Genomic DNA, 15,207 nt, shown 5'->3' with positions numbered 1-15,207 from the left:
TCTGCAACATACTCGGACAGCAATCACGTACGTTGAAAGTCTCACATTTGGTGTTGCCCCAGGCCGAGTCTACCGCAATACTTAATTTCTCCACCAATAACAGGCGGAGGAAGAAGAGGGGGATAGGAAACTGCACGTGAGAAGGAACACTGACGAAACGCACGCCGAAATTTTTGGTGTGTAGGCTAGACTTGCCCAAAGAAGCAATCCCGCTCAGCTCGAAAGTACTCATTTAACACGGGGCGTTAACTTTAGGACCGTCTCCCCATACAAGAAACGTGTCAAGATTCAAGTCGTTCCGAGCTATGACCAGGAGTGAGGTTATGCTTTCAACAACACCAACCTCTACTCCATCAAGAGCATCTTCTCTTGCTGTCTCGCTTCATTCACCGCTCGATATAGACGATGTTTTACAATCAGGAGAGGACTTCTTGGGCATAAAACTGAACAAGCAGTAAAAAACCGAAGGATATCTATACATATGTGCCTCATTTTTTTGAATATCAACAGTTCCACAGTCTTAAGCAGTCAGTAAGGCTGGATCCGGTTAAACTTTGAAATTGGGCTATAATCTCCAAAGGTGTGCAAACACCGTGTTTCTTCACTATCAACTTTTGCATTCCCCGGCATACAAGTTTCACTTGAAGAACTCGAAAACAAGGTCATCCAAGACTATTCGCTATTTTCATTTCTTAATCTGTGGTAGCAACACGCAGATCGAAACCGAAATCGCACGCAAAATCCGATGCACACACCCACCGCAACAACCGCAAAGGCGCATTTTCTAGTTCTGATTTCTTTTCCGTATCATCAGCCTAGTTTATGGTAATACAGCAATTGAGGCTTATGCACAATCACCACCACCGGACCCACACCCAGGCAATTGCTTTTTTAAAACTTGTTTGTATTTCGTTTTAAAAGCTGTTTATTCTACGGCCCGTCCCACCACTGCCTACTTACTCGACTATCGGCCTCTCTCGCATTATTGAATTCAGGTAATTCTGGTCAGGTCATCGATATCAAGACATAGCTGACCGGTTCGATAATGGTTCTAGAACGAGAGGTTCTTTATCACCGTATTAATGCTGTGCAGGCGACTGGGTCACAATAGCAGTGCGGTGAGTCCAGATTAACCTTAATTTTTAACTTAAATGTTAGACAAAAATAGACTTGAATCCCTGACGTTTTGGTTGTTCCAATTGCGAATGACTGAAAATTGCATCTTGACTTGCCGCAACAGCAGCTATTAGGATGAGAAAGAAGTTTCAAGGCATGTTTCAGGAAGACCAAGTAGAAAACTGAGCAAAATGAGTCGTTTCACCAACGAGATGTTGGCGTTTCAGACTGAAGTTTCATGTCGCCACATTTCTTGAATTTGACATTCGGATTTTCCACCAAAAGTTGACAGTCGCATATGCATCAAGTGCCCTAAAGCCTCGGCATACCATACGGCGACATACCTGAATCATGCAGCCATATGCCACACTCCTTCTTCTGGCCATCATCATCAAACTAGTCGAGTGTGGATCCGTTTTCGTCAAGGACAAGCTCAAAGTAAATACTGAAACAAGAGCAAGAGGACTCCTTCCAGCTTTACAGCCGTTACAAGGCAATGGAGTAGTAGAAGACACCTGTATTCCTTCATTGAAACTTCATGAAACAGGCCAAGTGACTTTTTGACATCTCGTTTTTTGACAGTTTCAAACAAATGGACAAAGTTGTTTACATAATTGCAACCCATTAGCTATATTTCTGCCCTGGAGACTTTGTGTCCTTTACCATAGCTCGAAGCAGCGACTGGAAACCTCTTCTATTGTCAGTGCTGAAGGGTTCCCAAACTCAGCATTTTTGTTCGTCGCTCATTGACACTACAAATGGAGGCAAGTACTATAGCATCTTCAATCCATCGTTGCAATGAATCTCACAGATGTCATACATTAGGATGCTATCGTCATTTAGTTGCCGATGATGTTGATGCCAACGTGGACTCAACCAAGTTTCAAATATTTCCAGTGGAGAAAAAAGATGATGTCTGGTCTGTGATTCTCAAGGATCATAATGGTCTTTGGGTTCAAAGTACACAAAACAAGCCTGTTTCTGAAAAGAAGGTGTCTCGTGATGTATTGATGTGAGTGGTGATGTCGTCTATTGCATCTGAACCAAGCTTAATCAACTCATATTATCATTCCAAACGCCGGGCGTCCTCATCAGTGTCGATGTAAACCAGCCTGTTATGGCAACAAACGGAACAGCAGAAGTGTTTTATTTGGTACCAACTCGTAGAGTCATTGGCGACTATTGGTTGAAACGGGCTTCAGATGGCTGCTTTTTCAGGCAAGTTGGACGGGTGGTTGGTGAAGTAAGTACGCAAACTTGCTTTCGCCTAATTCTGAAATAAACTACAAACTCAATTAGCCATACTCTGAAACAAACACATTCGCCAACTCTTTAGTCACACAGTCGTCGCAGAAACCTGAAGGACGCTTTCGCCTGTGACACAGACGTCTATGATGGACTTGGTATCGGCATTGAACTAGTAGCTCCTCCACACGACAACGTTTACAGTGCATACTCGTTGAGTGTCACGGATCTCTCGATTCGATGGAAGGAAGGAATCTTGAAACAATCTGAAGCTCCAGGTCTACTCTCGTCAACTGTACTCAACTATGCAAATTTAGTCCCTCGCGCACAAATGGCGTCGTCCACTACTCGGACAGATTCCATTTCATTCAAAAAGGACAGGACGTGGGGTGCCAATATTGATGTTGGAAATTCATTTAATTTTGGGCCAAAGGTGTGTCTTTAATACTTATTTGGAACATGGCGATTATGACCTGAAGGAGGACTAACCCCGTTTTGGCAAACCAGGATGCTGGCGGATTAGGTATATCTCTCAACATTGCTGGCAGTTTAACCAGAACGACAACCCGTGGTACTGAAACAATGAATAGTTCTACTCAGTCCATCGACATGTCGTCGTACCCACCTAGCAACTCGGCAATGAGAATACGTGCGCAGATATCTCAAAGCTCGTTGGCTGATGTTCCCTTCTCTTATATCAATCATCGTACATTCTTTGATGGGACAGTGGCGTCGTGGAATGTGACTGGAACATTCAATGTTGCATGGTAAGTACGACGTCGATACTAAATACTTGCACCTTGGTTTCTTAATTGTGTGTTGATCCATTTCTAGGTTTGAACAGTCGAATGTCTGCTTTGGCCAACCTGTAGAAATGAAGGAAGGAGAGCCCATCGAGCTTGTAGACTGCCCACTAGACATAAATTAAGACAGAGTTTTCATCAGCAGTTTACGCAATGTACACAATGTATTCAATAAATTCAACATGCTGGCATTTTAAATGAGCCTTCTACTATACTTGAGAGGTGTGTTATGAACAATGTGCTATGGACAAATACTTTTTGTTTTTTCACAGCGACTGCATGAGCTTTTTCATAGCGTCACGAGCTTCCATCTTCTCGACGTCATTACATATTTCAAACACAAAATCACACTGTGTGATAAACGTTTTGATGGTACTACTCACTGTTCCTCCCTTTCCACCCCATATGTTCTTTGCAAGAGCAACCAATTGTTTAGTCGTGTTACAGTACCGTGAAGGATAGACATCTCCAAAAGTAGATATCCAGTGTTTCTCGAGAAGCAGCATTAGATTTAGAGCAGACCATGGAGGTTTATACGATGCTACCGATTTCCATTCGGGGCCAAATGTCTGTCGGAATAAGTCTGCAAAGAGTGCGCTAAGGTGAGACTCCAATATTTCAGCTAGAACGTCTGATGCAGGTTTCTCTGATGGGTTCGACAGTGTTGTTTGGGGTTCTGAGTATATTGATGGTACGTAATCTGGTAAAAAAAAAGGGTTTGAGAACGAAGATTCAACTCTAAGAAAACATGAGGATATCATCTCCCTTGCATACCTGAATCAATTTCCATCGCATCAGCTTCTACTCCATACACATCAGCGACAGGCGAAGTCCCAAAACCATTACTACTACTCTGATATGCCCCGTTTTCCTGTCTAAAACCAGGCCCCTGATGTCTATGATTCAGCCCCATATGAGTCAATATCCCATTAACGATTCCATGCGGTTCTGGCGTTGGCACTGTGGGTATGAATATAACTCCATGCGACATTGCCGTGACACATAAATTCTTGTCTAGAGAATACAAGAATGTATCTCTACACACATTCTGCTGTATATAGCAACAGCAGTCCAGTATCCTCTCGTCGTTCGTCAGTTCCTGTGTTGAAGGGAAGAGCGTTTCGCTCCTCTTTTGCGGTATAACGACTGGTAGTCGTGCATTCAAGGTCGTAAAGAGGAAGTCGATGGCTCGACGTGCTAGCATTGATAATTGCTGGGCTCCGTTGCTGTTGTTGGAGTTCTCGTATGTAGCTCTGCGATCATTTGCGTTCTAGCATGGACAAGAGAGTGAGTAAGTTCAATCTTCGGAACCTTTCAAGCTTGGCAAACAGATGGATACCTTTAGCCCGTCAAGCTCCCTCACTACAATCCATGGAATGATTAGCGCTATATCGATTGGAAGCACGTCCACCAAGTTTTTTATAAGTGACAGGTGCGAGATCAAGACATTTGTATCGACGACGATGGCAGCTGACGGTGGATTTACTCTTTCCACCTCCATCTACAAAACAGAAAAAAGGCCATGAGCATGATCTGGAATGGAAATCATCATCATCATCTCTACAGTTAGAGTAGTGTTGGACAAACATTTGATGTCAACAAAAGCTACGTTTATTCAATAGGGAAGTCGTCCAGAGAAGATTAAGAAGGCCGATCATTCGTAGCCAAGGAAGCGGCTTCTACTGACTTTTTCACTTCACATCGCCTCTGCGCCATACAACCAGTCCTTTGACCAAAGAAACAAGTGACTTACGCTGTCAAGGCCACTTTGAGCGAAAAGAGGTTTGGAGTTAGCATGCCGATACTGATAAATGCCATGGACGATAGGATCCTCCATTTGAGGTCCAAGCCGACAACTGGTTGAAGTTCCAATTCTTAAAATGGTTCTGTGCAGTACGGTGACATAAAGTACGGTGAGACATTTAAACGGACAGAACGTGTATTTATATAGATTTATATTAGTACAATGCTCCATGATCTCTCATGGCGCAATCCCAACCCCTCGACAGTGGCCAATAGCGTCGTCCGGCGTGAGAAAGAATTTCGGAATAATCACCACACTTGCCAGCACACATACCCCTATCCCAGGCACAATCCAGCTCAGTAACCCATGATCCCCCTTCCTCTTACTCTCCGCACTCCTCTCGCTCCCCTGATACAGCGAATACACCAGATACAAAACGACAATCAACAACCCAGCCCTCTCTCGACCACCTTCTGTCCTGACATCAAAGTATTCATCTACGTATGTGACTTCTGGATCTGTTAATATCGTGTATGCGGTGTTTAGGCACAGGGCAGCTTGGAAGGGAAGTGTTGGGATGAAGCCTGATATTTGGGAAATGGAGAATGCGTTTAGTGTTGCGAGGAGACATGCAGTGCCGTATGTCAGCATCCAGTATTCGGGATCTAAGGTGAGAATTTTGGACGGGAAACAATTAGCGATGGTGGTTTGGTCTTGGTCGTCTACCACGAAAAGTTCGAGAAGCTTGCGAAGTTGCAACTTGCCTGGATCATTTATCTGTACGTAGGTAGCGTATGCAAAGAATGCAGCAAACAAGTAATCAGAGATCTTCCGTGGAAGCGACATTTTATAGATGCCTGTGCGTAGTAGTGAAGTGCAGGTGTTTTGGTTCACTTGTTTGTGAACACAAAATATGAAAGGTCGACCGTCCCTGCACAAGAAAACGGCATATAGATACGTGTGAGTCAGCAAAATATCATCCAACTGCTAGATCAACGCAGTGTCACTGCTCCTTGGCTGTCCGACAGAACAAAAAGCAGCACTCCTACGCTCCACAGATCACAATCTCCTAGATCGCCATGGTTCTCAACCGACATCATACTTTTTGAAAGGTTTCTATTGGTTTACTTTAAAAAAGAAATGAAAAACAACAACAACAACAACAACAACATCTAAGTCACTCCAAACTTCTATCGTTGACTCAAATCATCACGTACTCCTCTACTTCCCCCAGTTCTTGGCAGCAGCACTCAACGTATCAGCGACCCTGAAGAAACGGTTGTGTGAGCGACCCAGCAAAAAAAGTGATCCAAAATAATCCTGATATATGACTTGCGTCCAACGACTTACAACAAGGTGATCATAGCATGTGGAGCGATACGAACATAATAAGTACCAAATCCACGGTAGAAGGCCATTGGTCCTTCATTGCTGATAACCTTCATAGCACAATCTATTGATCCCTTGTATGGAAGCACACCAGATGCATCAGGTCGTTGCCTTTGAAGACGGGTCTTTACGAAGTCAAATGGCAGTGAGAAGGCGGAAGCAGTGAAACCGGCGATTGCTGATGCTCCGAATGAGGTTGCGGCTGATGGTGGGGTGATCTAGCAGACAAAAGGTCAATCCATAAATTTCCACAAGACCAAAAGTTCATCACGATGCGTTTCAATACATCAATACACACCTTTTCAAGTTGAACCTTGGCTTCCGAGAACGTAGCCAACATTCCCAAATTCAATGCCATGGCACGAACGACGGTTGGACCAGCACCATTCCAGAGTGCCAATATGCCTTCTTCACGAGTGATTCGAGTCAATGCGTTCAATACACCGGTATAGTTTGCTCGTTGAGCCGCTGGCATGGTACCATCTGCTTGCATACGGATCAAGGCCAAATCACATGGGTTACCAACCTATGTTATGTTTGTGAAATCGTCTGAGCGAAAAAGTCTACGAGGAGGAAGGGATTGGTGTTTTCTTTACCATAGCTCCCAAACCACCAGCAGCAAGTCCAGCAAGTGCTCTTTGGCCAAAAGTGATTGGCTTTCCTGCATTGTATTCCTTGATTTGGTCCATGAAGGTGCTAGAGTATCCAAACGTGAGCAAAGACAGCGACAGGTCATCACATGAGTAAAGCATATGCTTCAAATCAATGATCCGCATTCAAGATATTATCACAGTCCACTGAGACATGCAAAGAACACTCTATACATAAATAGACGTGTTTTTTTTGTTTCGCACTCACTTGAACAAACCCAATCTAGCAGTAGTGTACGTAGCCTGACGCAACAAACCAGCAGACAAACCCTTGTATAACGACATGAAACCGTCCTTGGCGATGATTTGAGATGCGATCTTGATGGGAGAAGCGTTACCACCAGCACCCAAGAGTTGGATTCTGACTTTGACCATGTCTATGGCTGTTATATGAAATTTGCGTTAGTATTGGTTTCCGGTGTGTGAGTGTTGGCAATAGAGAAATAAGCCACTATGTTTGTATTATTGGTAGGTTCAACCAAACTAGAGTCGTCGACACAAAAGCTAGTATCTTCCCAAGCAGAGCGAAACCATCGTGACACCTACGTACGTTGAATGACAGCAGTAGCAGTCATGCCAGACAATCCTCCAAACAGAAAAGGCTGAATCGTGGTCCAGGTCGACATTTTTCTAATGTTTAATGATTCAAAGCTTTGTGGTTAGTTCCCGGATAAGAAAGGAACACTGCAGCATTTCCTCAATTGATCCCAAATAATGCATTGACGTTCATCCGATTAAAACTTGCACGAGCTTGCTTACTTGAAGAACTTTTTTTGTTTTGCGGAGTTTAGAAATCTAAAGGTGTTGAATTTGGTGAGGTGTGTGTTAGAATGAGCCTCGTTAGGACGAGTTCCTTGCGTTTACGTTGCCAAAACAATCGGAAATCAACTTACTTAGTACGTTCTTTAACTCTTCTTGGTGAAGCTTCGCTGCTGCTTTGTTGAAAAAAAAAAAGTCACGGACGAATTCTGTGTCGTCACTACCACTACCACCTTCGTGAAACCAAAATAAACTACATGATAGCCACTATGTTTGAAAATGATTTATGTGTTTCTGTACTTGAGCGTGCACGCGTGTTTAACATCTATGTATAACATGATCTTCTCCAACTCCCTCTACAATTCTAAACTTCTTCAAAATTCCTCTTCATATCTTGCCAAACTCATCATTCCTCTCCTTCTTCATCTGCTTCTTCCTCTTCTCCCTCAATTTCGTCACCACTATCATTCCCTTCCTCAGCATTACTATCACTAACAACTTCATCGTCATCAAGAGGAGTAACCCTTTTGCGAGACGGTTTACGTCCAGAATTGGGATGATCTTTGGTTCCCTTTCGTATCGTATCCAAATTATCAAGTCCCCATTGTATATTTTCAGAAAAGGTTCTGGTCTCCAATTTGGGAATACGGTTTCGTAACCAAACCCATTTGTCTTGTAGAGTATCTCCTGGCCTAACGAAAAGTGTCAATATTAAGTTCATATGGGTGCCTTTTTTGTCTCGAAAAAGCAGCGCTACCAACTTGAAAACACTTCGATGACTTTACCAGTATCGCCATCCATTCCTGCCAGCTCCAAGATTCCACCATTTGATTTCAGTTTCATCAACGGCATTTTGTTGCAGCATTCTAACAAAAAAAAGAGAAAATGAGAATTCTGTGTATCGTCCTTCCACTTTCCACTGACCGACCTGTCACCCTACTCTTACCTTTCCAGAAGCGTTTGATCATCGTCTCGATTCCAACGAGCTCCTGGCACTCCATAGAGCAATCCAGACTCGGCAGATAGCTTCACATGTAGACCATCATTCCTAGACAAAAAATATATGTTAGCTTTGGAGAGTGTATTGGCTCCACTACCACCAATTCCAGCATCACCATCACATACCATTTCCTCATACACTGATGTGGTCGACGACTTCCAACCTGCTTCGCCAAGTACGTCCAATCTCGAATAGCCATAGGATCCTTAACGTTTCGTTTTTCCATCAGTTCCTTGACAGCAGCAACAAGTTTATCTTCTTCTTCTTGCGACCATTTACCAGCCTTCATGAGTCCGGTATCTTTGGCTTCAACAACGCGATATCTTTCTTTACAATTGATACGACCCATATCTTCTTCAATACGCTTCCATTGATGACCGTGGAGTGTAACTAGTTCTCGTAGCTTGTTATCATCTTCTGCAGACCATGGTCCTTGACTGTGTAATGGGTAGCGTTGTAACAAGAATCGTTGTACTTGTTCCTTGGATCTATTTATACTAGCGTTTGTATGTATGATGGCAAAGACTTGTTGATGCAAGTGGGCATGAGTGCCTCCATATCGACGGCGAAGAAGCAGTGGAATATCTTCATCGGATATACGATATGATGTGAGATATTCTGCGAGTGCAGCATCTACGTTGTCACGTTCGGTTTTTGTAAAGGCACCACGAGCGGTTTCACCTCGGCTGATAGTTTGTTGGCGAGACGTTTCGGGTTTTTTATATTCTACACCAGATAGTGCTGATCGGAAGCGAGAGTATTTGTTTTTTCGTTTGGATGCAGAAGTGGAAGAGGCATTGCCTCCTTCATCATAATCGTCGTCGTCGGCATCTGCTTCTGGCTCTTCTTGTTCGTCTCGTTCTAGTTCTTCTCTATCGGGTTCACTTCTAGTAGTATCATCTGCTTCTTCTCGTGGTCCTGTATCTTCAGGTGCTATATATGTTGTTGGCACTATGGGACGTTGACCTGATTCTGCTTCACGGATGGGAGGTACAAAAGTCGGAGGAGGATCATCCATAACAGGGGGAGTTACATGCTTGTCCTTATTCTCCTTGCTCCTTTTACTCTGTTTGTCCTTCTTCTTCTTGGTCGTTTTGCTACCATCTTGTTTATCCATTTCGGCTGGTGGCAAGAAGTCGTCTATAGTTGGACCACGTGGTTCTATATCTTCTTCTTCGTTCATGATATGTTGCTCTGGTAGTGGTTGGAGAAGTTGCGACTGTTGTACCATACTCAGAATACTATTCAACAACGGAGAATCTGCATCACCAGTACCATTAGAAGTAGTAGTAGCAGCACCTTTACGACTTTTCTTTCGTTTAGGTTGGGGTAGAGGCTGCTCCTCACCTTCGGAATGACTGGGTAGGTGAGTACGCGTCAAGTCTTCCATTTCACGTGGGTCATCCAAATTACGATGTACATCGGCTATATCGGTATCCTGCTCTATAATGGGTGGAGTAGACATACGAGGCAGCATGGGACCGAGGAATGGACTATGCTGGTAGACAAATGGCTGAGGAGGGCTGACATGTTGTTGAACTTGTTGCTGTTGCTGTTGTTCAACAGGAGGAGTAGAGGATGTGGAAGCACCGGTAGTCAAGGCCAATAATTCCGCTTCCTTTTGCTTCTTTTTTAGCTTCATGAGTTTTTCCAAAGCCTTTGTTGCCGGAGGTTGTTGTTGTTGATCAGGTTGATCAGGAGTGCCATTGTTGATGTCAGTTCTATGTTTCCTTTTCTTCTTCTTTTTGATGATTGTGCCCGGAGCATCAGGTTGGGCATCGATAGGAGCTTCAGCAGATCGCTTCTTGCTCTTCTTTTCAATAATGGCTTCCACCTCCATCGTCATCCTAGTCCTACAAGACAGAAGAAAAAATCGTTAGGATCATAAGTAAAGGTCCGTAGTAATATAAGCAACAAGTAAAGCTCCATATCGACGTAACAAACTTGCCTGGCGAATGTGGTGATTGAACTCGTTGACGTTCTTCAATTGGGCTCACTTTCAATAATAGTCCCCAAAATGAACGTCTCAAGTCAAGGGGATTGTTTTGGCTAGAGAACCAGAAATGGAGAGACCAGCAGCCTTTCTTGACCAAATCAGCGAGGATCCAGAACTAGAACTCAAGAAGAAGAAGAGACTGAAGAAGAGAGACAGTTTCATTTTCTTGTTTATATACAAATATATACAAATTTTGTTCACAACATCATTTATGTGCACAATCATAGTCTCTGCAGAACCTGGTGTCAACAGAGCATATACATAACTCGACTTGTTTAACTACTTCTTGGATTCTTGTGTTCGCGGCCTCTCTTGGGGTTTTCTGCAGCATTTCTGTTTGTCAACGTCAACTAGACTAAAAAAAACGGCAAGAAACTGGGGTTATAGAGCAACGACAATACGAAAAGGTGAGAAGAGAGACTGCTAGAGCATATCCTGACAGCGGCGACATCGCTACGTTCCTGTGAACTATGTTGTTTGAACGTTTAAAGTTTGACCTTTTGACACGATACCACGTAGAAGTACGAACAATGGTCCGATTCCATCACCAGCCCTTTACATACAAGCATGAATGGCAGACTGTTACCGCCGCTATATGGCAAAAGTACCCAAATCCATTCGCTAGGCATGTCTTGACTGCAGATGTCATTGAACGAACTACGGACCCAGTCACAGGCAAGTCTTATGCAGAACAAGAAGGAGAGAGGAGGCTGTACATGAACGCAGCATCTAGATTACGACTACGTGAAAGAGCACTGTGACTCCCGCTCATGTCTTTGAACTTGCAAACTCAATGGTCACAAGATCCTTACAGCTAACCATCATCCAAATCCTTGTATTATAGGTATTATGCACACGACAAGGCTGTTTACAAAGGCTGGCATGATGCCCAAATGGGGTCGAACGGTATGTTGCTCATCAGACCTTACCGCAAGCTGCACGTCGTTCTGACTTGGACCGGTTACACCTTTCACTTCCTACCTAGTTCTTCAATGTCGCCGGCACAGCATACATAATCGAACACTCAACGATCGATCCAATAACTCGAGTAATGACTACCCAAACACGAAACTTGAGTCACTCGAAACTAATGCTGGTGCTTGAAACACAACGAATACGACCGCATCACGAAAACCCTGACTGGACTGTTGCTGATACCGAAGCCAAAATCATCTCAAATACTGCATTTGCTCCATTAAGAGGTCGAGTTGAAGAGTTTGGAGTGTCCAAGTTTCGGGAGAATTGCATCAAGGTACTGTGCTTTGCTGTTTGTTGATGGAAGGGGTTGCAATACTAAGCTTGATATTGACGTAGAGCTCGAATGGTCTCTTACGGGTCATACAGAGGCTCATCGGCAAGGCCGATCCTCATGAATTCGCTTGGGAGCCACTGTAAAACCACTTGTCTTTAACGACGTGTGTTTGGCACAAACTCTTATTATAAATTAGTTTAAGTAAATTGGAAAGTTTTGTATATGCATTAGGCAGCACAACTCGCAAATATATGGCTCATCATCAATCAGTCGCGATATGCTCTGGGGTTTATGTTCGTTATTTTGCTCGCTACGTTTAAGCTTCACAAGAGAAAGAGAGCATCGTTCTTGGAAAAGGAACTAGATCGAAACGTGCTGATCGTGTAAGTAACATGCTGGAACTGCTTGACTTTGGGGTTGAATTTGGCAAAGAACCGTGTTGATGACACATTCGTTTCGGTGATTTGCATAGATGTAATCAATCTTACTTCGAATCCATTATATTAGATTTATTGCCTTAATTTAATGGCCTTCTTTGACTGAGCCTGCGTCATCGACCAACCAAATCAAATCAGAAGTGAGCGAGATCACACATTGCGCTGCAGACAGCAGTTGACTCGATCTCAACCTTCACATCACGTCCTTCCTAGTTCAAACCAATGAGCTACAATCCACACCAAGTATCCCTCAAATCCCTGCTGGAAAGCAAGACCACCTCATACACACCCAAACCCGTCTTTGATACGCCCATATCCTGTAAACCGCAACAGCTCAAGAAATTTGCTCCTCCGAAAAAGAGTATATTATTGCCAGATGATCCACCTGAAAAGATTACAGATTTCTTTTATCGGCAAGAGGAGCTGAAATCTATGGTGCATTTTCGGAATGAGGGGCAAAGTGACGTTGGTTCGAGATCTAGAGGGCAGAGGATGGCTAATCATGTGTTGGGGAATATGATGGATTATGAGAAGAGTGTTATGTTGTGTGTTGAGGAAAATCATGTATGGTGTTTCTGGCATCAACGCTCCTGTTTTTAGCTTGTTTTGTCGTTCTCACGTGTTTGAAACTATAGAGATCTATAGCAGAAACACATCTATACATGCAGCAAACAATCAGCTCTGGCAAAAACCCTGAAAAGCTTCTGACTCGACTGGACGATGAAATGTCAGTCGAGGAGTCTCGTAAACGGCCAAGCACTGAACGGGTAATAGACATTGTTAGAAGGAAGAGGGCACAAGCTGAAGCAGCTGCAAACGCTAGTGACTCGATGGGAGGTGGTAGTAGTAGTGAAATAGGGCTCAACTATTGTCATTTTACCCATCGTACCAGTTTACATGAGCAATGTTAAATATATTTTCAATGCAGGTGTTTGAACTATTCATTACTATATATAACAGCATGTTTTGTGAATATAATCATATCATCATCAGTAGCAGCAAGTCTTTTAAGAATTTACACTTCTGGACTTTGAGTGACACCGTGGACACGAAACAAGGAGTTGTTCATGACACCCCGGTAGTTCCACAATGGATGATCAGGTTGTGTGTTTTGTGAAGTATCAACTACAGCGGGGGAAAAAGTCAAAGACCGCAATCACAGACCAAGTATATCGTCACTGAAACAACCACCACTTACAAGCTCGACAAACAATCTCGTTCTGTTCAGGCAAAAACTCAACACTCAATTCAAACAACGTCCAAGAAAACACAGGCCCAGCTTTTGGTTGACCATTATTGAGTGTAGCAACCATCCACTCTTTACCTCCATCGACAGATACATCCACACGTTCAATAGCTCGACCACCACCACTCAATGCATATCCTGATATAGTGACGGGCCCTGCTGGTAGCACTTGGTTGTTGACTGGACTGCAAATCACAGATTGTACATTGAGTTCTTGAATGGATGGGCATTTATTCCACCATTCACAAGCAGTGAGTTCGTTTGCTGAGGGTGGTAGGACTTTGTAGTCTAGCTGTTGGTAGAAGGCTGTACTCTCTTCCTCCTGAATTGAGATTTTGGATAGGTATTTGACCCATCGTGCACCTACACAATAAAGAAAATATGAGCAAAAGAGCCCGTACAAGCTAAGCTTCTATCAAATCACTTACCAATATGACCTGGAACAACCACCCGCAACGGAGCACCATGATCACGACATAAAGGCCTTCCATTCAATTCGTAACATAGCAAGACTTCTCCCAGCGGATCCATAGCTTTATCAAGTGGTATCGAAGCTCCATAGTTGGCGTCCTCTTCACACGCCTCGACAGAATTGAATGCCACGTGCATTTTTCGCTCACGTTGGAGAGGATTTGTTGGAATACCAATATGTTCCAGGACTTGACATAGTCGTGCACCACTCCATATGCAGTTACCAGTCGTGCCAGCACCTATTTCAGTTTTGACGGTGAGTGATGAAGAAAAACAGTGATGAAAACGACCCTATGAGCACGTTACAACTATTTTTACCCCATATGACTCCTTTCGTTGGCTTCACGTCGTTGAGACCATCTCGTCGGTTTCCAGCACACATGAGTACTGCTGTTGTTGATACTTTTTCGAACAGTGTTTTGATGTCGTTCACGGTTAAGGTTACAAGTCCATCTCGCACACCATGACCTGGAAGAGATTTTAGAGTTGAGAACAAATCCTTCACACGAACATCCGCCTTTGTTGAATCCAACAGAGCGTTATGTAAACAGCAAACAAGACATTACTAGCAAGTCCTTGCACCATGCACCACCCGTTCATGAGTTCCCACTTACCTTCAAAAACAATCTGATGATCATCGTGACCCGATAGCTCCGGCACTGGACCATGAGTACGGACAAAGAGATGTTGGGTGGGAGTCACAAATTCGTCATCTAGTTGATCAAGTGGAGTCTCTGCATTGAATGGGATTGCCTTGCGCATGATGAGTTGCGTTGATGCTCGGCATGGTTCTATAGGAGGTCAATGAAGATGATAGTGAGTTTATCGGCGTGATCCATCTCAAACTTGAGACTTTAATATTGAGAGCAACATACCTTTTGAATAGTCAAGTGATATGGGAATGGTAGTTTGCGCACGTGCTGGATCTGAATTTGGAGAGTGGAAAGAGCTATTCGCTACGGGCGGCATCGTGATGAAGAGTCCGAGATTCTGTTTAGTGTTTGCGTATGTTTGAACTGTCCTTTTCCGTCAAGGAACGAACGGCGACTGGGTTGTGATCTTAAATCACGGGTTCAGAACCAGCGTTGTGCGTTGTGTG

The 15,207-nt window shown here is 43.7% G+C and overlaps 5 protein-coding genes across 5 annotated transcripts; 2 read left to right on the top strand and 3 right to left on the bottom strand.

The window, feature by feature from the left end:
* Positions 1-1,874: 1,874 nt before the first annotated feature.
* SmJEL517_g01785 (uncharacterized protein) lies at positions 1,875-3,289 on the top strand (the record flags this gene model as incomplete). Its single annotated transcript, XM_031167713.1, has 6 exons — positions 1,875-1,884; positions 1,942-2,128; positions 2,212-2,359; positions 2,453-2,794; positions 2,869-3,128; positions 3,196-3,289. 6 exons carry the CDS (start codon positions 1,875-1,877, stop codon positions 3,287-3,289), a joined length of 1,041 nt encoding a protein of 346 aa, XP_031026393.1.
* Positions 3,290-6,129: 2,840 nt separating this feature from the next.
* Positions 6,130-7,573, bottom strand: SmJEL517_g01784 (uncharacterized protein; the record flags this gene model as incomplete). The annotated part of the gene is made up of 6 exons (XM_031167712.1): positions 6,130-6,175; positions 6,259-6,515; positions 6,596-6,823; positions 6,894-6,993; positions 7,156-7,330; positions 7,498-7,573. 6 exons carry the CDS (start codon positions 7,571-7,573, stop codon positions 6,130-6,132), a joined length of 882 nt encoding a protein of 293 aa, XP_031026394.1.
* A 539-nt stretch (positions 7,574-8,112) lies between these two features.
* SmJEL517_g01783 (uncharacterized protein) lies at positions 8,113-10,552 on the bottom strand (the record flags this gene model as incomplete). The annotated part of the gene is made up of 4 exons (XM_031167711.1): positions 8,113-8,398; positions 8,492-8,572; positions 8,653-8,754; positions 8,832-10,552. The coding sequence occupies 4 exons, from the start codon at positions 10,550-10,552 to the stop codon at positions 8,113-8,115; spliced, it is 2,190 nt and encodes a 729-aa protein (XP_031026298.1).
* Positions 10,553-11,232: 680 nt separating this feature from the next.
* On the top strand, positions 11,233-12,097 carry SmJEL517_g01782 (uncharacterized protein; the record flags this gene model as incomplete). Its single annotated transcript, XM_031167710.1, has 4 exons — positions 11,233-11,446; positions 11,547-11,608; positions 11,688-11,954; positions 12,017-12,097. 4 exons carry the CDS (start codon positions 11,233-11,235, stop codon positions 12,095-12,097), a joined length of 624 nt encoding a protein of 207 aa, XP_031026299.1.
* Positions 12,098-13,406: 1,309 nt separating this feature from the next.
* SmJEL517_g01781 (uncharacterized protein) lies at positions 13,407-15,077 on the bottom strand (the record flags this gene model as incomplete). Its single annotated transcript, XM_031167709.1, has 6 exons — positions 13,407-13,516; positions 13,590-14,000; positions 14,066-14,347; positions 14,427-14,576; positions 14,723-14,899; positions 14,984-15,077. The coding sequence occupies 6 exons, from the start codon at positions 15,075-15,077 to the stop codon at positions 13,407-13,409; spliced, it is 1,224 nt and encodes a 407-aa protein (XP_031026300.1).
* Positions 15,078-15,207: the final 130 nt, after the last annotated feature.

The sequence above is a fragment of the Synchytrium microbalum genome, assembly GCF_006535985.1.
Source record: "Synchytrium microbalum strain JEL517 chromosome Unknown SmJEL517_scf0006, whole genome shotgun sequence".
NCBI classification, from domain to species: domain Eukaryota; kingdom Fungi; phylum Chytridiomycota; class Chytridiomycetes; order Synchytriales; family Synchytriaceae; genus Synchytrium; species Synchytrium microbalum.
Note: the sequence above shows the minus strand (reverse complement) of the source record. Positions and strands in the feature narration are given on the sequence as shown.